Raw genomic sequence first — 25,680 nt, 5'->3', positions numbered from 1 at the left:
TGGTGTAAATAATAAATTCGTTCGATTCAAAATATTACTGCGGTTTAAAGGCTTCCTCGAAAAATAAATACGATCAAGGGCATCAAATGTGATTAGGTTTAGTATAAAAAATACATTTTTTTATAAAAAAGTATTTTGTACCCACTGGTTTATTTCTAAATTCAAATTGAAATAGCGAATGAAAAGTCTGGATTTCGATTAAATCTGTGCCATATCTGTGCGTGGCTCAGATGATTGCACGTGATGTGAGTGGTTCATTTATGCTCAGTACTAAAAACCCGAAGATATTGATCTAGTGAGTGGTTCATTTATGCACGTGATTCATTCGAATTGCAGACCGCTCTTCGACAAATAACATTTATCATTTTGACAATAATTCTGACTGCAAAACAGATAAAATAGAGCTGGATTATTGGAAATTGGAGTGGAAGTGATAATCTATCCAATAATCTGTGTTTATTTGATAACGCGTACAACACGAAAATTGTGGGTAGGTATACCTACACCGTAGCGCAGTGTTTTCCAAACTTTTTTCCCTGCCCCGAGTATTTTTATATTTGTTCTCGGCGACAATATCGCGATCCACCAATGATTGGAGCATGATTGGAGAGAAATGGGGGGTACACAATAGAGGAGAGGCGTATTTATCGTACCCAGTAAAAGTACCGGGTATTTACATGCGGTACTTTATACTTGTTACAAATCTCCAAAATACCGGGTTCCAAAATACTCACAAGTATTTTATACTGATACTGACATAGACTAAATACGACTAGACACGGCATAACCATTGAAAAATAACCCAAACACAATTTTGGTTTGGTTCACGTGCACATTAATGAAAAGGTGTAAGCCTTGTGTCGCAATGCAAAATGGGCCCTGTGCATTGCGTTTTACCTTTTGTTGGTCTCGAGTTAAGCTATTTTGCTTGTCAGCTATGCTGGGCAAGTTCATTTTTTCAATCACAACAATAACCCAGTTCCAAATATTTTAGATTGTAGCTATCGCGGACTTTATTTTAGAAAATGTAATCAGCTATTTGAATACAAAAAAACATAAGTACCTTACAGATATGTATATTGAAGGCAGCGTATTAACAAATGTGAAAAATTCAACGAGATTCATTTATTTGCTGTTAAAATTCCTGACGTCACATGAATAACACACCCACAAGGAATCCACCAATAGGGTGATTCATGTTAATTATTATCACGTGGGGAGCATACAAATATCACGCAACCAATGCGCGATAATTATTGATGTATTAGTCGTCTAGCGTTGACACGCATTGACACGCGCGACAACTCAAGTGTGTGTGATTTATTTGGTCCGTGCATTTCGCTAATCAGGGTTGTATTAAGTCGTTATTGCCTTTCGGGTAATATCTGCTTCGCCTTTTCGATTTTTGCAGAAGAATTGATAGAAATAAATTTGCGTCATTTAATGAATTCATTTATTTTAAGTGTATTTTCGCTTAGGTTTCCCCACAAACCGGAAAAAATGGAGAAATGGTTAGAAACAATCCGGATTCAATTATGTGACAATAACTGGGTACCATCAGCAGGAAACCGCGTTTGCTCTAATAATTTTCACGCCAAACATATTTATCCAACTGCAAGAGGCCTCCGACGTGTAGACTGCAAAGCTTTGCCTGTTTTTTCGGTAATTATTTTGTTTGATTTTTGTCTGAAAACTTAAGCAAGTTTATTATGGATTGATCAGGTTTTAATTGATAATGTCGTTGTTTTCAGGCTGATATTGGACAGTCGCTGTCCACCATGGCCACAGGTCCTGCGAATAGAGATACCGTCATTGTTTCTTCTCGAACAGGACTGGTTCTCGATCCAGCTGAAACTTATTTTGTAATCGAAAAGCCGGTTGTTCCTCTATCAGAATTGTAATAACCGATGTGCGTGAATGTCGTAAATAATACGTAAAATCCTATTTAACGGGCGTTAATAAGTATATATTGTAATCATGTAATTTCCACCCCCCTTACCCCTTACCAATACGCTCTCTGAAGCTCTGTCCTCATAATTGTTGCTTATTTATTTGCGAACCGGAACGCGAACCGAACTAAGAATTATGGGAAAGGAACGAAGATATATTAGGTTGCTTCGTTTCTTTCCCATAAGTCGTGGTTCAACTCGCTTGTGAACACGCAACATTTTATGATTTATCTCTCTCTTTATGTTAATCTTAAATTATCTTTAATGTAAAGTCGTTTAGTACTTAAGTTAGTTTACAATAATGCTATCTTGAAGAAGGTTGAGAAACTAGCTGACCAAAACTAGTTGACACAATGTCTTAATTCTAACAAAGTGGTTGAAGACAAAATAACTTTTAATTGAATGATAGTAGTATAATTATTAAATGATACGTAGTGTTGTTCTAGTCTCTATAATTTTTATGGTACTGTTAAATTTTTACTAATATTATTTTATATTCATCAGCTTTAATTATTTTTTATAATTTTCGATAGCTTAATAGATATATTCTGTTTTAAAATGCTTAAAACCAAATTAAATTAAATGATGTCAAGTCACAAAGTGATTGCTTTCTTCAATAATTATATACCATTCTATATATACTATAGTAATTTTAAAAAAAACCTATGCACAATAATAAAAATGTAAACGTTTTTTGTTCTCTAGGACCTATATAGAATTCAAAAACAAAAATAAATTAAATAAAAATCATTTTGTGTCATTTATCAATTCTTTCCTGATTCAGCCCTCATTCAGCACATAAAATGTGCTATAAGTGTTAGTTTCTTTTTGGCTTTATGTCCATATTACAACACCTCTGACAACAAATTCTCAGTGGTTTCGCTTACGAGTTTGAACGCTTGTACAAGGAGTTTAAACACAGTTGGGTTCATCTCCATATTTGTGAGGTACGCTATGTGGGGTCATTTTAAAAATGAATTTAGCTAGAAAGGGCTAATCTAGTATAATACAACAATGGAGACTGAGTATTTATTACTTTCTGTCCCCAGTCCCCAGATAGGTATAAAATACCTGTGAGTATTTTGAAACCGGTATTTTTTGTACCTGTACTCACTGTACCTAGTAACGAAAAGTACCCACAGAACTCAACTCTAATATGTAATACTCAGCAACGCAAGTCGCTGAGAAGAGTGTTCCTCCAACCCAAATACGGATAACCCGCAAAGAAAAAGCACCAGACACAAAAAAATGTGGGGAATTTTTCGACGGGGAATTTCTAGCTCCCCCCCCCCCTCACTCGCCCTTATTTTTGTGGGGAATTACCTTTCGCAGTAATTTTCTAACAACCCCCCCCCCCCCCCTCCCCCCATGGATTCGGAAAAGTATTGTGGGGAATTACTTGTCCCAGAAATTCTCCCAACATTGCAACATTGAATAATTATCGGGGGGGATCAATTTTACGCACAAAATTTAATACTGTAATAAGTATTTCATACTGAGACTGAGTATTAATTACTTTCTGTCCCCATATACCATAATCCTCAGGTCGGTATAAAATACTTTTGAGTAATTTGTAACCGGTATTTTTAACAGGTATTTTTTTGTACCTGTACTCACTGTACCCAGTAATGAAAAGTACTTACAGATCCCACCTCTAGTACACACACATTTTCGAATGACTTTGTGTTCAAGTTGAAGTTATAAATCACCCTCAATGTTGATGTTCAAAACACTTTTGATGTGACACCTCTCAAGAGCGCCCCTATAAGTAGTGTAAAGACGGGGGAGCTATGTCACCATCCGGTTGGGAAGCCTTGTGAGGTGTGTTGTTTGGGGCTGTATCAGTGGATTTATTAATGCGGGCTTTGAAGAGGCAGTTTCATGATCTATATGAATATTTCTCATTGCAGTTCCTTATTATGTAAGTGTTATTACTAGAGACCGGATTATATGCATTTGCATATTTGCATATGCAAATGCATAATTAGACCCTTTTCAGCGGTAGTTGCATATTTTAGCAAATAATTTGAGATCTTGCATATTTACGCTTGATATCGTTCAGATGCCTCACATAACGACACTATAGACGTCAGATAGCAAGGCGCGCGGCCAGCGAAGAACTGATAACTGATCTTACTGATCGCTACGGCCGGCGGCTGGAGCGGGGGGGAATCTCTCTCATTTTCGCCTGCGCTCGCGCCTACTCGGCTTAATTCGGCTAATTGCCAAAAACAATTCATTCATTCGTATGAGGGGTGATTTGGTATATTTTCATGGTAATTCAGTGAATTGCGAATTTTGTTTTTGACTGGTCGCACGCGCTGTTCTTTAGAGTTTCGTCTAGTGTTTTGTTTGTTTGCACGAAGTTGTACATTGTGAAAGTGAACCATGCCCCCTGATAAAAAAGTGCCCATACGTGGATAGCTGAATATCCTGGAATATTTACATACGACGCCCTTGAGGTGATTTTTCACAAAAACGGCGCTCTACAAATTATCCATTATTATTATTATTATTATTATTGACGGAAAAGTTTTATACTGCCGAGTTTGCGAGAAAACATTTCTAGCACAAAAAAGTTCCAAATAGACCAGCATGTCAAAACCAGTGTTCATATCGCAGGAGTGCAGAAGAAGGGCCCACGACAACGAGTTTTTACAGTAGCAAGTAGCAGTAACAGTGAAGTAACCTCCAAAGGTAAACAACAAAATCACTTTAGCATGGATCTATGTGAAGCATTTCTTGCAAGCAATATCCCTCTATACAAACTGACAAATCCTGCCTTGAAGGATTTTCTCAGAAAATATTGCATAAATCAAAATATACCGGATGAATCTTCTTTACATAAAAATTACATACCATCAATTTATCTACATGTGCTGGAAGAAATACGCAATGAACTCAAGGATAACATCATATGGATTTCAGCTGACGAAACCACCGACACTTGCGGCCGTTACATTGCAAATTTGATTGTTGGTGCATTAAAACTTGAACCTTCACCTTCCTATTTGGTGGCCTGCAGAGAACTTAAAAAGGCAAATCATTCTACGATCGCCAGATTTGTGAATGAGGGTATAAAAAAAATATTTCCTGAATCTTCTGCGGATGAAAATGTGTATGTGTTGCTCTCAGATGCTGCCCCCTATATGATCAAAGCAGGCAAAGCCCTCCAAGTATTTTATCCCAATTTGATTCATGTGACGTGTTTTGCTCACGGAATTCACAGACTCGCCGAAGAAGTGAGATCCACGTTTGCGAATGTAAATAACCTGATTTCATCAGCAAAGAAAGTGTTAAGCTCGTATAAAGGCCTACAAAGAAAACTGCCAAATATCCCTTTACCTCCTGAGCCAGTAATAACACGCTGGGGTACATGGATCGAAGCTGCGATGTTTTATCATGAACATTTTGAAGCCATCAAGGGTGTTATCAATGACTTCGATAGTGCAGAGGCTTTGGCAGTTTTCCAGTGCAAAGAATCGTTTGACGACGCCAGTATTAAAAAAAAACCTAGCTATGATTACCACTACGCTTTAAACTCATGGATTGGCGTTGAATGCATCTATTCAGGTTATGAAGGAAATTCGCCTTATGAATTCCTCGTTTCCAAAGCTATTCCCGAGTAAACTCAAAGAAAAATTTGAAAACATACTGAATAATAACCCAGGGTTTGAACCTTTGTGCCAAATTGATAACTTCATCAACGGGGCACGTGAAATTTTGCCCGGAACAATAAGTTCAAAAATCGCACCCAAATTTAAATTCTGTCCAGCCCACAGACATATGAATATATAGACTAGAAATTAAAGGTGAGGGGTAAAATCAACTGTTGAAGAACGAAGGGGGTAAAGCTGACTGTGATTCGTCAATAAATCAATCTGACAGTATATAGGCATCTCGCATTATAATATCACCATTTAGTTCTTAAAAGTAAAATCTGCTTTTGAATGAATAGACATTTTTACATGGGAGCGCAAATTACTCGCCACGTTATGAACAAATTTGCGAAGTCAAAAAAAAAAAAAATCTATTTTCAGAGTCAAATATTTTGTTTACGTATTTAGTTAAGACACTTTTATAAGTGTTCATAATTTACTTCCCAGTAACAACGATGCCCACACTTGAGAATCGCTACATTCGACCAGATGTATCTCGATGTGATAGTATATGTTTCTACAACTGATTCATATTATACGACGTGAATAAGCTTAAAATGATGCTTCAATATGGAATGTAATACGACAATTGGGTTTATTCTCTTTTTCACATATATTTTTACAAGTTTTCATATCACAAGCCACTATTTTGCCGTGTTATTTCATAAAATGCCTCGACCATAGCTCGACGCTAGTTCGAACATGAATGATGACGTCACATTCTCAAGATTCACGGGAAGCCATACGCGAGCCCAGCCGGATCCAATGGAACCGGTATGGAGAGTGGGGAATAATACGCTTTTAATCACTTAGGGCAGGTCTACTAATATTCATATGTCTATGGTCCAGCCACATAGACGTAGAACGTTCCTTTTCCGCTTACAAAAATATATTAAGCGATCGTAGACACAATTTGTCTACAGAACATTTAGAACAGTACTTAGTCATATACGTTTTTAAAGGTAAATTCTAAATTTTATTGTTAAATACATTTTATAATTGATATTTTCAAAAATATAATTGTTATCCTTGAGAACTAATAGCTTACTAAAATAAAAAAAAAATATATAAAAATACGACTTCCTGTATTATTTCATGTTGCATATTTTGACCCTTTTTATGGATTTTCGTGCATATTTTAGCTATTTATATTGCATATTTGCATGCATATTTTGGGCTATTTTTGTTGCATATAATCCGGTCTCTAGTTATTACCTTTTAGACCAGAGGTTCCCAAACTTTTTTTCCCCGTAGACCACTTGCCAAATTTTTTTGATTTCCGTAGACCCCCTGCCTGCCGAATATTGAATTTTCCTAAAACTATTAACGTCCCATGTGATAATCATTTATTTTTTTCGTAAAAAGATTCCCTTCCCTTGCCTGCCCTACGGAGATATAGTTCCTCTGTTTTTGCATTGTGCAGACAGGGGCGCCCTTGTGAGGTATTACACCAAATGAAAATGGAGCAGGATAAGCAACGGGAATTTCTTTCTGTAGCTGGCCCTACAGAACTGACCCTTAAGTTCTTTGTTAGCGCTTATTACTATCAGTTCTTCTTGTCACATGATATCCGATTCTTTAACATTCCATTTCTACAGTCAAAATGTCCTCAAACTTAGTTTTGAAGTCTGTGTGAAGTACATCTAAATGTTGAACGTCATTATTACCCTGGATGTTTTTCAAAAACAAGTTGGGGAACTAGGAAAATTCGCAGCTTCCAATGTGCAATGTTTTGGTTCAATATATTAATTCTGACGTGAAAAGTAACGTAGACTCTATTTATATACCTGAATAAACAACTTTACGATATATAAACATACAAATATCAAATAAGTAATTTCTCAGTCTATTATTAGTATTACGTAAACTGTGTTATTTGTGTTAGGTGTATTGTGTCATTTACGGAACTCCTAAATATTGAGTTGAGGTAAATGGGGGTCCGCTCGTATGTACCCCCAAATTTTTTTTCTCGCTGACATAGACCCCCAGCATGCCGATATCGACCCCTGGGGGTCCATATAGACCACTTTGGGAACCTGTTTTAGACCATCAAAGACAGAGTTAATAGCCGCTTTAACATTGTTTTGTATGAGCAAAAAAGCAGTAAGGTCATATGTAGAACAACAATTTTTTTTTTGATTTGTATAATGTACTAACGTAAAATAAAGTATATAATTTCGCATAAAATCCATTAAGTTGTATGATAGAAAACCAAGGCGCCCAACTCATACCGCTACGAGGAGCTTTTGCAGCGTGTTGCCATCAGAATGCATTGATAATGTCAGAAATTGTTATATTATAGGGTATTAGTTGGAACTAACTACCACCAGAGTAGTCACATTGTTGGGGCGGTTGTATTTAATGAAACACATCCTGCGCAATCTGGAAAGAAACCATACGCATGTTCTGTTTGCATTCTGATAAATTTATCCATTAATAATAATTTCATGGGCAAGGGTGGATTTAAGGGGAGAGAGGAACGGGGGCACGTATCCCCCCCCTCCAGACAAGGCGTTTAATACGATCATATGTCATCACTGGGGATGCTGTGTGGAGAGTCTTTTTGAGGAGAGTAACTAGTGAACATGGGTATTAAAGAGATCCATGTTTTAGGAAGGAGGAAACACAGAGGCCGGCAAATTGTTCCACAGCCTTCTCATGCGATAAAAGTCAACCATGTACAAAATGTTGGGCGCGTGTATTTAGAGTCAGAGATTTTGGCATATTCTGACTGGATTCTGGTAAAATCTAGCAATGGTGTGGAGTGAGAATGTCGCCAGTGGCGTGAAGCGAAATTATTTTTTGAAAAATATGAAGTTTAAAATTTCCAAATTATATCTGTTATTTTGCAAGAATCATAAAAGTTAGAAATAAAACTCAGGTTCACAAACAGCCAAACTAACGAATTTCAAGACAATTTCACAAAATTCCAACCGACAATGCCTATACACGGTGTCCGGAAACTCGTAGTACAAGCGGGAAACTGGAGAATCTACACCACATGGGGAACCCAAAAAAACATAAAGTTTTTTGATTTGAGCATTTTCAAAAAAAAAAAAAAAAAACCAAAAAAAAAATATTTTTCGGCTATTTTAGGGTTAAAGTTTTTTCTGGTGTTTAGGGTTGAATAACAGATGTTTTAACCCTGCAGAGCAGAAATATTTTATGATTACACCGGGTTAAATGAAGGGTGATTTCAAAATAATGCTTCAAATCCGAGTTTCTTCATTTGTTTTACTTTCAAATAGTTTTAATTAGTTGGGTACTTTGATCTTCAGTAATAATTTATAAGAATTTGATTAAAAAAAAAAAAAAAAAAATCAACTTCAAACTCGATTTACTCGATAACGAAAGCTCAAATCAAAAAAAAATATACTACAAAATCGACTCCAAATGTGATGTAGATTCACCAGTTTCCCGCTTGTACTACGAGTTTCCGGACACCCTGTATATCAGAGGTTGAAAGTTCTTATCGAAGTCTACCGTACACAGAATTTTTTTTAAATTTAGGTGCATTACACAATCAAGTGGATAATTTTTTTTTTAAACCTCCACTGACTTGCATGCCAATCAATGCTTACCACTCTTTTGTCTGTTTTCAATATTTTGAACCAGCCCACTATGGGCCTACCGAACTCGAAAGTTTGCAATTACATTAAACGTTTAACGATTATTTAAGTTAACACAAATGAGTAAAAAAAATCATAGGAATGTCTCACATGTTTAGTAAAAAAAATAATTTAAATTAAGTTAGTCAAAATGCTCCCTTCATTTCATGCTATTTTTCGAGAAATTTATTTACAACTTACCTTGATGGTCTTCACAATATACTGTCGTCATCACTACTTGGTTCTATTACCGAAACACTTGATGGACTTTTATTAAGCTTTTCCTACCGTACATATATTTATGCAGTAAATCATGTAAAATATGTATCATGTAAAAGCCCTTCAGGGCCTTTAAATTAATAAATAAATAAATTAAAACGCAGATTTCAGAATTATTTACTCCCAATCCAGACCGAATTTAAATTGTTGTGGTATTTATTGGCTTAGTGTGCTATTTTTTTCATTTGATATTAGCTACTCGTTCAGGCGGTAGCCATGTTTGTATTTGGAAAAGTTAATTTGGTATTTTGTCTCGATTTAAGGCAAGTTTTTACTTAGTGTAATTTTTTTGAATTATTTATTAATTATTTTTTGAATTATTTTTTGTACAGGTACATTGTGTATGAAACACACCCTTAGAAACCTAATGTTCTTTCAAATTAAAGCAGCACCTTTTGAAAGTATTGAAAAAACACTAAACAAAAATATTTCAAATAATTCTACTAGGTAGGTACTGTTAACAATCAAATATGTTTTATCATTGCCAGTTTTAACACAGGTGTAAAAGGGTTAAGAACTCAGCTGTGTGATCAGCCGATTTGGAATTGTTGGGTGTGCACTAGGGTGGTTACAAGGTATAAGGTGAAAAAATATTTTCGTCCTAATGCCGGCCTGACCCCCCTAATATTTGCCATTTATCTAGAAAATAAGATTTATAAAATTTTAGCTCAATTGGATAATTTTAACCCGTGCCTCATCGAGATTAAATATGAAAAATCGATTTTTTGCAAAAAAAAAAACTTAATTTAATCAATTTTGATCAAATTTTGTTTCTTTTGAACATTATACATTATTAAACAATATAATAAAAAAACATCACATTTAATAAAATAATATAATAAAACATAAAACAAACATTTTTTATCAACGTGCAATTTGTTTTGATACCACTGCGGTAAATACTGGTCGCTTCAACGGAACCTGCTTTTTATTGGAGCAATTATTAGAGAAAATTTTTCTTTATTTAGCATGTCGCCACCATATTTTAGAAATTATTCTCAAATCAGTTTTTGATTTAAAAATGGGCACAACTACTGGACCCCACTCAAATATTTTTAAAAGCTTTCAGACTAGATGGTCGAAGCTAGACAAGACAAAATACAAAACTGCTATTGAAGATAAAAATATTAGACATAAAATAGGGAATTCAACAATTAAAAAACCAACAGCCAAAGGATGATTACAAAGAATTAATTCAACTTTCGTTAGTTGTGTTAGGACGTACTCCCCCAAAAGATACTTTTTTTCAAAGTTCCTGTTGCCATTCATCACGCTATATGGATGGCAAAGGCCATTTATTGTATCAAAGTATATCTTTTCAGGGATCAATTTACGTTAACAAATGTAGAAAAAAAGCTATCACTGACATTTGTTTATTTTTAATAAACATTTATGTAAAAGCGTGGTTTAACGCCCCCAAACCCACTTTCGCCCCCAACCAAGACCTACAATTTTTAAAATCTCTTGTAAAATATAGAGAAATCGATAAAGAACTTGCAGACAAGGCACTGTCTAAAATGATAAATCATCTGTGGTACCTCAATTCTGAGCAAGTCGCATTTTCTTTCTTCGATGAAAAGTTAGAAAAAAGTGTCAAAACAAGCATGGCTGTAAAAAGTCTACAAATAATTCCAATTGAAGAACAAACATATGATAGGGATGTGAACGCAAAACTCAGTCTCCATCAAGTGGATAATTTATTGGACAAAGATATCGTTTTTTTTGTTTCTCATCAAACTCTAAATTTTTTCAAAAGATTTGATATTGATACAGAATTTTTAAATACGGATCCTGATATATGGTGTGAAAATGCACATTATTTAAAAGCAAAAAAAAATTGTGAACGGTTTCAAGGTTGTCAATGACACAACTGAAAGAGGGGTAAAATTAATCCAAGACTTCAATTCCTGTTTGACATAAGACGAAGAACAACGACAGTTTCTGTTCCAAGTTGTATCGGAATGTCGAAATTTTTTTCCCGACTCTTCAAAAGCCACGTTATCTAAGCCATTACCACCTTAATCTGATAATTAATTGTAAATGTAAATACATAATAATAATAATAACTTCTTTCTTTCGTAATGCTTTCTTTTGTATATTTTAAATAATAAAACTTTGAACATTATTTCTTCTTTGTTTTTTATACCTTTTTGCATTTCTTTTCTCGTAAATCCATCATTTTCAATTTGGATTGTGCTGTATTTACTTTGAAAACAGTTTTAACTACACCCTTTTTTATGTACCAATTGAGAAAATAAATAAAGCAAAATCTGGACATAACATGTAATTAAATTTTGCAATATTGTTAGGTATTTTATAAAAAAAAAATTTTTTTATAGAAAGTTAAACTTCAACCTTGATGAGGCACGGGTTAACCTTATCCAATTGCGCTGAAACTTCACCAATCTCATTTTTTAGCCAATTGGCAGCTTTTAGGGGGGTCAGCACAACAAAATTCCAAAATTGATTTTTTGTAACCACCCTAGTGTGCACACTCACTTGTATCTTCATGTTGATTAAGCAACAGATTAAACTGTCGGCTGGTCAAAGTCTGTAGTCTGTGGATACTTTAAATGCCTTTGCAAAATTGTTTAATCCATTGGGCTTAGGAAGGGTTGTTTCGAAGAATTTAAACAATTCATCAAATTTCAAAGTTAAAATTCAAGTTCTGTTATCATCACTGTGAAACAACCGGCCCCCATAATGAAATAATTACAGAACTTGAATTTTAGCTTTGAAATTTGATGAATTGTTCAAATTCCATCAAACAACCTGTCCGTAAAGAGGAACAAATAAAATCAATTATTTCGGATTCTATTTCAATTTATTTACAAGATTAAAAGCAAGCATAAAGAGAATTGCTGCACGTAAAAGATTATACCCTAAAAAAATACTTTTGCGAGTTTTTATTAGCTTAACATTGAAGGAATTTGTACTTTTGAAAAATTATAATTTTACTAAGAAAATAAAAGATGACACTAAGGACGGGTTGTTTCGGAGAATTTGAACAATTTATCAAATTTCAACATTAATTTTCGGGTTCTGTGAAAGACTTATTCAAGTTCTGTTTTTATATCATTGTAGGCTAGTTGCTTGACAAAACTGAAATAAAAACAGAACTTGAAAAAATCTTTCACAGAACCCGAAAATGAACGTTGAAATTTGATGAATTGTTCAGATTCTCCGAAACCCGTCCTTAATGCTTTTGGAATTTAATTAATTAACGAACTACGATATAATTGTTATTAGGGGATCGTCCGTTATTTGGTCAAAGCATCTTTATTTTGCACTTAGAATTTAAGAATAACAACTGTCTATTTTTAGATGTTAGTTTGATTCAAACTTATTTGAAATTTTTTCATATGAAGATATTAAAATGGTGACTTATATTCGAAACAAGGATACCAAAATGAGAATACCAGCCCAGATTAGATTTATTTTTAAATCCGAGTTATTACCAAAAATTCACTTGAAATTCAATGCCTACTTTCGTACATTTTCTACTCGTAAAATCAAGCAGGCGGTGATATATTTAATATCTTTCAAAAGTGCGTCTACAATAAGAACAAAGTTCAGATGATAATAATAATTAAATGTATATTTATTAAGATTCTACTAAGCAAATGTTCAAAGCCATAAATAAAAACAAAATTTAAACTAGAAAAGAAACAATATTATTATTCTTTAAATAAACAAAAGTCACAGTATACAGAAAAGGTTCACACATTTGTTAGAAATCAAAAATCTTTCAGAAGAGAGGAATGTTCAATTTGACACATTATTTGGAAATCACTTACAAACCGTTGACAATAAACCTGGCATACATTTTGTGCAAATCCCTGACACGCCTGATATGAGTTAACATGATTAACTGCATTAACTGACGGAGATAATAGCTTCTAGTGATGGCCGCATCACAATAATATTCACGAACTGAACCAACAAATGTAACAAACTCCCAATGCTCGACAGATACACTGTTTTAAATTGAACTAATCACAAAAATCGGGCTAGAATTCAGGTAAATTATTTTGCCGTGTGTTTGGAGCCGTGAGGTGGATGTCATCGAGAGATTTCTTGGTTTTGTTGGAAATATCATCCATGGACTTTCTGGCCGTGGTAGTGATGTCGTCTATGGACTTGATGGTGGAGCTGAGGATTTCGTCGGTACTTTTGAAAGCGGCGGTGGCGATTTCCTTTACTTCCGTATCGATTTTGTCGATAACCCATTCGATGGCTTGTCTTCCTTTACCCGCATTCTGTGATATTCTGCTGGTCAGCACGTCTTCCATGTAGTGTGTCAGTGGGACACCCTGGAAATAAAAAGGCAGGCCATAAATAAATACATCGTTAAAGAAAGTCATCACAATGAATAAGGGAACCGAAAGCTAAAAGATTTATCTGCAGAAAGATTTCAGCTACAGAGTATGTAATCAAGTTGGTTCCGTGATAACTCATCAAAATGACAATTCAACACACCTTTAAAAAGTCATGAAAACTAGGTTAAATTACTAAGTTAAAACTAGTTACCTAAGTAACCTATTTAAGGTGGTCTTCATTGCTTTAAATCACTTGTTAAAGGTGTGTTGAATTGTCATTTTGATTAGTTATCCTGTCACCCTCAAGTCCGTGTCACACAGCCTTTCCAAAAATAGAAGATTTAAATCACTACGACTTTAGACCCCTCGTATCAAAATAATCAGTCATTTATACACATAATTCTTAAATTAGATTTCTAAAACTATTGTCAGTGGGGAAATTAGTAAATATGTACGTCATATTGATGTGTCTGATAAGAGACGCAAACAATGAACTATGCACGGAGGCCATTGACACAGCCAAACAAAACCGCCTTATCAGTGTTTACATTTTATTGTCAAAAAAAAAAAATTCTAGCAGTTAGCAGCAGACTTACTTCATAATTATGTATTTTTAACCAAAATATTTAACAAATTGGTTTGTTGAGAAACAATCATGGTCTGTCAGAATATGGGTTGGTACTAATTATACTGCCAAAAAGCAAAACCAAAAAGGCAGCTATTTGGCAAAAATCTAAAAATTGAGGAAATGTTCTTTATTAAATTCTGAACTCCTTGTTATAAAGCATAAACAGTGTGTATAAAAATTAATTTGGTTTACCGTCTTTAATTTTTTCACAAAAATGGCATTAATTCCAACTAATGAGATAGTATACCAAATTTCATAAGCAAAAACACTATCTACTTTCTAAAGTGGTGTTTTTCTTACGACATAGAATATATAGAACATTTTAAATATCTTGGAAAAATTCGGAAATTCAATGAGAAATTATTATTATTTCAAGTTTATACAGCAGATAAATGGTTCCATGATAACTCAACACGGTGACAATTCAACACACCTTTTAAAAAGTGACAAAGTCAATAAATAAAATAAAAGCGATGAAAAAAAACTTTTTAAAGGTGTGTTAAATTGTCATTTTGATTTATTTATTTATTTATTTATCATTTATCCGGTCACCATCTTTTTGATTTTTGGTTAGCAATTAAGTTAAAAAAAGTCGGAATGAAAACATTTTTTCTTTGTGGTCACCCTATATTTTGTAATTCAGAGGCCATTGAAAGAATTCAATACCAATTTCTGAACTCATTAATTACAGATTTGTACACATTCATAGATGATTGATTACTGACAACAGTGGAATTTCAGAAAATTATTGCTGTATCTCCAGGCTATTTTAAATATTCAAATCATTAATAATTGATGATCACAAACTTTAAAAATGTTTGGAACCTCTTTAAAACATATTTCAGTAACAAGGATTTAGGAATCACTTTTGAAACGCGCCTGACTTATCGTTCTCATATCGATTCAGTGTGCAACACTGCCATGCGAATTGCTAGGTTTTGTAATCTGCAACGCAAAATCTTTTTCTAATACGGAAATAAAAATGCGTTATTTTACTGTGGTTCGCAGCAACCAAAATAGAAAATCACTGCGACATCCTGCAGTGATTTTCGTACAACGGAACCTATCTCTTTTTTGATATAAATTATATTTATTTTGATATAAAGTATGTACTTACTGTATTTTTTTACACATTTTTTTTGTTTACTTGGAATTTCTGTGGAATGTATCCCCTGTGTAAACACAGAATTAAGTGTGTACGGGATGGGCTCCGTAACGAAGAACTTAAAATAATCTTTTTCTTTCTTTAGTGAAGATAAAATGACAACTCACTTGGACAGTGACAACAGCCTCCTGCTTCAGAAGTGTTTTGGAGGAGTCGGTCGGGTGAGGGATATAGCGGAGGGTCTCATCTACAGCGATGTAGCGGCAGAAGGTGAGGTTAATGGTCTTCAGAGTCATCTCCCTGATGGAAGGATTCACCACGGACTTTTCGCTGGCGTAGCACACCTTGGCGGAACCAATCAGCTGGAAATACAAATAAAACATTGTTATGGTAACAACTAAAAATAATAGGAATCATTATGGTAACAAACACTAAGGCCCTTCGCTCACAGGGAAACCGAACACGACACTACTTGACGATTTCAGTAATTATCTCAGGTCGTTTAACCACAGAATAGAGAACAATTCATCTGTTGTCAATGTTATATTGCGTTCAAAAATGTCATTATTAATTATTGTTACCAAATATGGCGGATTCATCTTAAAAGACTTTGGGTTAGCCAGTACAATCCAAGCTTATTTTTAATTTTTAACATGGAAATTATCATAATGAACATAATAAGAAAATTAAAATGTATTTAAAGCCAAAAACCTAATATCCAGGAAGTGTGAGAAAACTGCAGACTTAAATATCATTTGTATATTTTGAAATTAAAGTTGATTTTTAACAAGCAATAACTTCGGAATTAATAATTTTTAAAATAACTGTTGCATTCAAAGTTGAAAAAAGAATGGTGGTTAAGTACCTTTTGATTTTCAGGTACTCATATATTATATATTTTGCAAGTTTTGCAAGTCGACGACTCATATATATAACACATATTAAAACACCACAAGCAGTTCAGAATCATATAAAAAAATAAATATGTGAATTTGTAATAATATAAAAAATAAACAAATATAATAAGTTGGTAAATTAATATTTTTCCCCACTTCGCTCCAAGCTTTTCCTGTTTTGTCTTTTTGTGTATAATCAGGAAGCCTGTAGTCGTAAATGCAAGGGAATTTTTCGAATTCCTGAACAATTTTTCTTGCTTAGACATATCGCAAATCCCTCAAAGATTGACAGTTCTTGAAGCACAACTTGCAACAATAACACGCAGGCGACTAGCAAGGCGAGTTGCAAGAGACAGGTTGTGTCTGCATTGAAAACTGGTCTTTCAGAAGTTGTATATTGTGCAGACCGCTATTGAAATACACAAGATAGCGACTTGAGTTGCCAACATTAGCGAATGGCCCAAGACCCAGTTGTTCCAGAAATTCACATGTAATAAATTCATCAAAATGGCCATTCAGCAAAATTTTGGTTTTTTGACAGTTGAAACGTTCCCATTAATTGCAGATTCTATGTCCGTTAATCCTAAATTGTGATTAACAGAAGAGGACAACTATCATATTGTTAAGCTTGTCAGTTTATTAAAGTTTGATATAAAGCTGAAACACACCTAAAATCGACAATTAACGGAGACCTTTCAAATGTCAAACAAAATGATGGTGAAAGGCCATTTGACGACAACGTTAAATGAATTATATGAATTTCTGCGAAACAACTAAGCCTAACAATATGGTAACGGCTAACAATATGGTAACGGCTACCAATAGTAGGAATCGTTATAGTAACAACTGAAAATAGTAGCAAGCTTTATAGTAAAAATTGCGAATAGTAAAAATCATTAAGGTAAAAGCAACAAATGGTACCAATCATTATGGTAACAGCTACAGATAGTAACAATCATTGTGGTAACAGCTACGGATAGTAACAATCATTATGGTAACAGATACAGATGGTAACAATAATTATAGTAACTGCAAACAATTTACAGGGAGGAAGTCATTTTTGGGATAGCCTTCCCTTCACTTTTTGAACTTTAAATATGCATGGAAGTTGCACATTAGAGAATGCAACATGTTTGAACATTGGCAAAATGGTCTAGGAAAAAAACTGATGTGCCAAAAAATAAAATAAGTTTTTGACAGAGTGCTAAAAAGTGTCTTTCAATAAATAAGTACCTACTATGCACATAATAGAATGCACTGCGTCCCCTGCACTAAATGCATTAATTTAAAAAGTAAATATGATCACCAAAAATATAATCACTCATAGCTGTTGAAAAACCCTAACATTTATAGTAGAACCCTTTTTGTTAAGTGTAACATTTTCTAATGAGGTATAAGTCAGTACTCGTTATGAGTACAAAACTTTAAACAAAGGGGCGTTTGTCTACTTCAATATACCTATTATATTACAGTAAAAGGGCATAAAGTAGTAAGGGCATGCAAATCGACATTATTACAAAACAAACAACCTCTTTATGTATTACCATTTTTTGGTAACAACGGTTGTAAAGTAGCCAAAAAAAAGATTACAAAGCTCCGAGACTCTTATGTAAAGAATTACGTAATCTTGACTTCATTCTTATGTCAGTAAGCATTAAAGAATTGTGACGTTGAAGGTTAACAATTCACGGGTATATGTAAATTTTTTAAGAAAGCGAAAAAGCATTGAACCACTGCCAATTCTGACTGCATAAATTTTAGGAAGTCTTTCCTTGTGATTTTAGTGGCAGGTGTCCAACATTAGTTGGCTTATCAGAAGCTCAGCAAAACGTGTAGTTATTTTTATTCCCCGATACGCCACAAGGGTTCAAGTACCTACCTAATCATTTCAATTTCTAAATAATGAATGCTCTAAATAAGAGTAGTTAAATTTCAAACAACAAGAAAATAGGTTCAGTTGACTGTTATATTTCTTAGATGGGATATATCTGAACATATCCGAAAACCAATAACTGTTATTGAAAGTTGATGAAATACACCTTTAAATATTATTATTAGAATAAAACATTTAATTTTTAATTTTTAAATCAAACATAAATATGAAAGACTGCATTGGAGTAAGTATATCAGACCAGCAAGTAAGTAAGTATCAGTAAGTATATCGGAAGCTATAGATTTGGAAGCCCGAGTAAATCTGGGGCACAAGAATCGGGGCGTCTCGTATAGAGGGCTAGCAGATTCTTCAATAGTAACCAGCTGCTAACCCTGTACAAATAGCAAGTACACCCACCATTTGAATTAGGGAGCCACCTCTGGGCTGGAGCCCCACAATACTTGATTCTGTCCAAAGGAGAGCGGTCCGTCTGATTGACAATCCATTGTTAACAGACTGATTGCCATCTCTAATGCACATACGCAATTTGGGAATTCTGAGTCTGTTCTACAGGTATTTTAATGGAGCCTGCTCTAATGCGCTAGCGGCATTGATCCCCGGTGTACTGCTGCACATGCGTGAAACTCAATGTACACAAGCAGAACACCCGTTCACAGTTGATGTTGGCTTTAAGAGAATGGGTCACTTCTTTGGATCGATTTTATGTAAGAGAGTTACCGGTATCTGTCTTTCGTCCTTCATATAATCCGGGCCTCTTCAAGACTTGCATTAATAAATTCCGTCCTACATCCCCTACTTTAACCCGCCTCACAACGCTGCCCAACTGGGTGGCGACATAGCTACCCCGCCTTTACACTGTACAGACAGGGGCGGTATTGTGGAGTCTCACATAAAAATTTAAAAATGGCTGACATTACGTTTTTTCGTCTAAACACTGAACTAAAATTACTGATAACAAAGTAAAAACACATATTTTATTAGACAAATGTATTATAAACATTACTGCCACCTAACTTTTTTGTCGTTTCATATAAAAATAATTAATAAAAAATTGACAAAATTTCATAGATTTTTCTCAAATTGCAGTCGGAACTTTTGGTTTCATCGAAGTGCACATTTTAATTATTCTGTGGTTAACTTCTATGTTTGAATGTAAAGCTTGGTATTCTATCTTTCGAACACCGTTTAGTTCATATTTCTAACCATAATGGTAAGGGAGATGCAACGAACCATGGTTGAAGTTCTCAGGCCCAACGGACTCGGCTGGCCGACAGGCGGAATCCTTTGCCATTTGCTACGGATTAGAGCAATTAGTTCAGGAGCCTACAAGGGTTCCTGATGTCCAGACTCACCGCTCCAATCTGTTAGACCTATTCTTAACTACTGTGCCACACGGTTATAAGATTGACGTCACAGCGCCTCTGGGATCATCTGACCACTGCCTAGTGACGACATCAATCCCTGTTAGCTTCAGACCAACCAATGAGAGACTGAGGAGAAAAGTGTGGCACTATAGGTCAGCAGATTGGTTCGGTATGCGGGCCCATTTCAACGCTTTTCCGTGGTCAGCTGTTTGTTTTCGGACTTCGGACCCTTCAAGATGTGCCCAGGAGATTGGTGAAGTCATCAAATCGGCGATGGATGGCTTCATACAATCGACTACTAAAGAAACTGGTGTGGGCTCAAGGCCGTGGTTCAGTCGACAATGCTCCGAAGCAGTTCGACGAAAAAACGCGGCTTACCGAGCCTACAACACATCTCGAACGCCCGAAAGCAGATTAGCATACAACAAATCGGCAAAGGAATGCAAGAGAATCATTAATAGGTCAAAATTCGAACACGACCTGCAGATCAGCAAAAAGCTGGCTGTCTGCCCGCATGGCAGCAGAGCATTCTGGTCGCTTGCGGGCTCAATAGGTCGAAATTTTTGCAAACCCAGTTTGCCACCTCTTACCAGACCTGACGGCTCACTAGCAAACACCGCCACCGAAAAGGCTAACTTATTAGGGAAAATGTTTGCGGAAAACTCGACCCTCGACGACGGGGGTGCTGTTCCGCCGTCGGTTCCTCACTGCGGCTTCTATATGAAAAAGCTGAGGATCCGGCATCGGGATGTACTCCACGTCATACGGGGGCTCGATGTTAACAAAGCTAGTGGACCTGATGGAATACCTGCCCTGGTATTGCAGAGGTGTGCTGCGGAAATAGTTCCGGTTTTGACAAAGCTCTTCAAAATGTCCCTGAAGTGTGGCACTGTGCCCTCTGGTTGGAAAAAAGCGGTAATTCACCCTATTCCCAAGAAAGGTGACCGCTCCAACCCGGCCAACTACCGCCCCATAGCGATCACATCAGTTCTGTCCAAAGTGATGGAACGTGTGATCAACGACAAACTGCTCACATACCTCGAGAAGAACAAAATTATCAACGACCGTCAATACGGATTCCGGCGGAACCGCTCGTGCGGTGATCTTCTCGCGTATGTGACGCATGTTTGGGGGCGGTGCCTGGAACGTCACGGTGAGACCCAAACGGTCGCACTAGACATATCCAAGGCCTTTGACCGGGTCTGGCACCGAGGACTTGTCAACAAATTGCATTCTTACGGACTTCCCGCATCCCTGTGTACGTGGATTGCTAACTTTTTAAGGGATAGGTCGATTCAGGCGGTTGCTGACGGTTTCACCTCTTCCTCGCACTCCATAAATGCTGGCGTCCCACAGGGATCGGTTCTGTCTCCGACTTTGTTTTTGTTGCACATCAATGACCTTTTGACATGTGCACCGATTCATTGCTACGCGGATGACAGTACAGTTCATGATAGCTTTTTGTTTGATAAGCCCCCAAAGGGCACACAAACTCCAACGGCTCGGAGGGCTTTGAAGCAGAGAATGGACGGTTATCTCGAGAGTATTTCCTCCTGGGGTAAAAATAATCTCGTCGAATTTAATGTTTCAAAGACCCAATCCTGTCTGATTACGTCTAAAAGGGATCCAAATGATAATCTAGTCTTCTTCAACGGAAGCAATCTTCCGAACAGGCCTTCCATTGATATGCTTGGTGTAACTATAAGTGACCAGCTCAGGTACGGGGGCTCCATCGAAGCCAGAGTAAAGTTGGCCTCTCAGAAGCTGGGCGTACTGTACAGGGCCCGCAGATACTTTAATAGTACACAACTGCTCACCCTGTACAAATCGCAAGTGCGCCCTACGGTCGAATTTGGCAGCCATCTCTGGTCTGGAGCCCCTAAATACCTGAAAAAAACCCTTGACTCTGTGCAGAAACGGGCGGTCCGTTTGATAGATTCCCCAATCTTAACAAACGGACTGCAATCTTTAGAGCACAGGCGTCAGGTAGGTATGCTGTCCTTGTTCTATCGGTATTACAATGGAAGATGCTCTGAGGAACTAGCGTCATTGATCCCTTCGGCACCGGTGCGTAGTCGGGATACACGCCAAACGCGCGCACAACATTTGTACACAGTTGACACTTGTCACATGAGAACGGGTCGCTTCTACGATTCGTTCTTAAGTTCAACAGCTCGGCTGTGGAACGAACTGCCGGCCTCTGTGTTTCCTCCCTCCTACAACATGGGACTCTTCAAGACCCATGTTCACTCCTTCCTCTCCACAAAAAGACCCTCCACACAGCATCCCCAAAGAACCACAGAATCCCCAAAACGAATTCTATTAGAACATAAAAAAAAATTAAATTTAAAAATATACAAAAACACGCACATTTTATTAGATTAAATGTATTTCAAACGTAATTGTTACCTCACTTTTTTTGTAGTTTCTTATAAAAATAAATTTAATAATTTTTGTTCAAATTGCATTCGAGACCTTTGGTTTGATAAAGGTGTACATTTTAATTATTCTGTGGTTAACTTCAGTGTATTGCTTTCTCTTTCTAAAACAGTTTAGATCATATTTCTCATGACAGTAAGGGAGATACAATGATTTCTATGAGACCATATGAATTGTTCCCTAAAGTGAACAAATTAATCTGAAGGGTTAAGCAGTAATCTTTTAAATTCTAAATGAAAAACATTACAAAATGCCTTTGCTGGTTTTCAAACAGCTTTTATGTTTTATTAACATTTTAATAACAATGTATTTTTATTGTTGTTTTTGTATTAACTCCACACGAGAAGCTCCGAGAAAAATAATTTCCTACAGAGCGTACGTCATCTTTGGGGATGCTGTGTGGTGAGTCTTTTTGAGGAGAGAAGGAGTCTTGAGAGATGTGGGAGGGAGGAAACACTGAGGCTGGCAAATCGTTCCACAGTCGAGTCAGAAACGACCCGTTCTCATGTGACAAATGTCAACTGTTTACAAATGTTGGGCGGTTTTGGCGTGTTTCCAGCTATAATAATGTTGTAATTTTCAATCTTACCACTCTAGCTCACGAAAAGTATACGAGATTATGTATGGATATTGAGGAAGCAAGAATGATAATTAACAGAGTTCATTTCCGCAAATTGATGAAGCAGGAAGGGAATTTCTAGAACTTATTAACCTTGCACAAGTTTTGACCTCATTTGGGAACAGCTACTAATTTACATATTTGAAATTACTCTCTATAGTTTGAGCACTCTACAATGGCGGGGACTGACATGTGTACTGGACTGAAATCTAAGAATGTAACATCAAATTTTTCAAGTATAACTGTTCATGGACAAGTCAAGCAACTAATCAGATGTCTAGAAACAATAAAGATTTTGTAAGATTATCATCATAATTTGAATGCGTCCGATTCACGTCCGAAACTACCTTTCTTCAACTAAAAAACGGTTCAGTAATACTTGGCACGAGGGGATTTAAAATTCATATACAAGTGCGTGGTTTTGAGGATTGCTTACAATTGAGAAAGAAATGCAAAGAATGTACTCAAATGCCTGAAGGGATATCTCGGGTTGCAAGGTTCTGCAAACAGAGAAATGCATCAAAGGACTCGGACGATTCGCGCGCTGGTCAGCTGATCGCTACTCGCTAGTTCTAAGTTGTAATTAATAAACTTCAAGACGTGACGCGTGAAAAAATCAGAACGTGGTCTACAGGACCAAGTTAACCCGACTAAAGTTTGGGGACCTCTGGTATAGACAAAGCAACAGGTTTCGGGAATATCTGGCGGGGACTGCACTTATAACTGATAAGCTTCACTACACATTCTAATTATACCTTTGTATAATTGAAATAATACGTCAACTGAAGGAAAAAATATTTCAAAATGTATGCCACATTTTTACCAAATCAATTAACCTCTTCAATGTTACATACATCTAGATAATAATTTTTTGCATTAATCCACTTTCGTAATGTGACAGTTGTATACAAATTGTTGTCAAGCATTTGACACAAATTGACAAATTGCACAATCTGAAAATCAAAAATTTTCCTCAAAGATTATGAAAATATTATTATTATTATTAATTGTTGTAACAAAGGCAAAAAAGATATATTTGTTAGAGGCACAGAAATAACATAGTGAGATGTGATAAGCTCTAATGATATACAAAATAGAATGAAAATTGGGAAATTCTTTAAACTAGATAGAAAAGATGATAATTAGTTGGTAGACACATAGTATGAAATACAAAGTTCATACCGCAAGTAAATAATTCTAATTTTTAGTTGTAAAATGAACATTCGCTTCCGTTATATGGGATGACAGCCATTTAAAATTATCTATTGATTACATTTTCTTTTGTTGGAATTCCTGATACTATACGAGAGGCTAGAAGAGACGTTATTACCATTTACTCTTTGGAAAGAGTAAGAAGTATTTTGGCGAACTGTGAAAATAAAATAAAGGCATGTTTTTTAATAATATTTATTTTTTTAAGTTAGATTATTATAGGTTAGGTTAGTTTAGTTTAGGTTAGGTAAGGGTAGGTTAGGTTTTTTTACATAAAAAATTATTAAAATAAACTTGCGTCATACCCTAATTTGATAATTTTTTTTCCAGAGTTCCGCCAAAATAGTGCCTACCTATTATGAATGAATTAAATGGTAATAATGTTTCTTCTAGCCCCGCGTGTAGTATCAGGAATACCAACATAAGAAGATATCGTTGAAAGAAATTATTGGAAATGGTTGTCATCATACAACGAAAGCGAATTTTCATTTTAACATACTTCGGCCGGGATTGGTAGTTCTACCCGTTCGGTCGATTGATGCTTTGCGCTGGCCTCATTTCAATGGCAGAAAAGACGAAATTTATCAATGTTTAAATATGAATATTATATACTTAAAGGTCCCAACTATATGTACATAATTATCGAATTGTAATGCAAGTCTTCTTTTTATATTTATCTTCGTGCCTTTTGTTTATATCGGTATCTTTTCAACAAAGGGATAGTATATTATTTGTTATTGTAATAATTCAATAACAGGGATGAGGGTTTTTATGACCGTGAAACCCGATTCGAATCTCTATCTGTGTTCCGCACCCACTCAACTCCTATGTGCTACCGAGTGAGAGATGTCGTTTGTATATAAAGAAAGCAGGTATGGGCAAATACCGATGGCGGACAGTAATAAACATATTACAAGGTTAATTGGGTTGCATTTCACATAATATTCGATTTTCGTTTAGTACTTTTATAGCTTGGGGTATGCTGAGTTACTACGCAGAATATTTTATTAAAATATTTTAATTATTTTCGAATATATAGCGATTTAAAACAAATTAAAGAAATTCGCGGGAGAGCTTTATTCTCGACCGGAGACATGGTAGCGCCAGCGCAAAAAATACCCGCCAGAAATGTTTTAAAATTAAAAATTTCCCAAATGCAGATAGCTGCTTTTATAGTAATCAAGGTGAATCAAAAGGTTTTTTTTTAAATCGTATTAAGCGTGGCCAGCGATCCCGAATAGCCTGTGTAGTTATGTTAAGAGATAAATACATTGGGATATACTGTCGCAACTAAAACAATGTAACTACTTACAGCTTGGGCCCATTTGGGAAAGTACCACTTGGAACTGACTAATCGATGAGTGTGTAATATACCATCACGCACATCTCGTTCCACAACATCTGTTCCTATTACAGCGGGGTTCATGGGGTTGGGATATTTCCTCCAGGCCGCCTGGGCGACAGTCTCCCATGGATGACTGCAATGAGAGAGGTGAAATTAACGTAACTGTCATGCACAAAACATACATTATCGGATAAACAAATTAACGTAAACGTACTTGAATGTGTGCTCCGATGTCCAAATACGCATTTTATATGTTTACACTTAATTTCCAACCCAAAAAAGTTAACATCGATATGTTTGAGAAGAGCTCATCAGCCCCGCAGGCGCGATCCACAAAAGACAGAAATTAGATAGTTTGATAATG

General features: G+C 35.8%; 1 protein-coding gene across 1 annotated transcript; it reads right to left on the bottom strand.

The window, feature by feature from the left end:
• Positions 1 to 12,310: 12,310 nt before the first annotated feature.
• On the bottom strand, positions 12,311 to 25,680 carry slmo (PRELI domain containing slowmo). The gene is made up of 4 exons (XM_089631260.1): positions 25,531 to 25,680; positions 25,284 to 25,449; positions 15,715 to 15,909; positions 12,311 to 13,808 (listed from the first exon to the last, which is right to left on the bottom strand). The coding sequence occupies exons 1-4, from the start codon at positions 25,560 to 25,562 to the stop codon at positions 13,506 to 13,508; spliced, it is 696 nt and encodes a 231-aa protein (XP_089487386.1). The 5' UTR covers positions 25,563 to 25,680; the 3' UTR covers positions 12,311 to 13,505.

Source organism: Hesperophylax consimilis, chromosome 4 (assembly GCF_061612785.1).
Source record: "Hesperophylax consimilis isolate HC1 chromosome 4, BYU_Hcon_1.0, whole genome shotgun sequence".
Taxonomy (NCBI): Eukaryota; Metazoa; Arthropoda; class Insecta; order Trichoptera; family Limnephilidae; genus Hesperophylax; species Hesperophylax consimilis.
The sequence above is the reverse complement of the archived record's forward strand: the minus strand, read 5'-3'. Positions and strand labels throughout refer to the sequence as shown.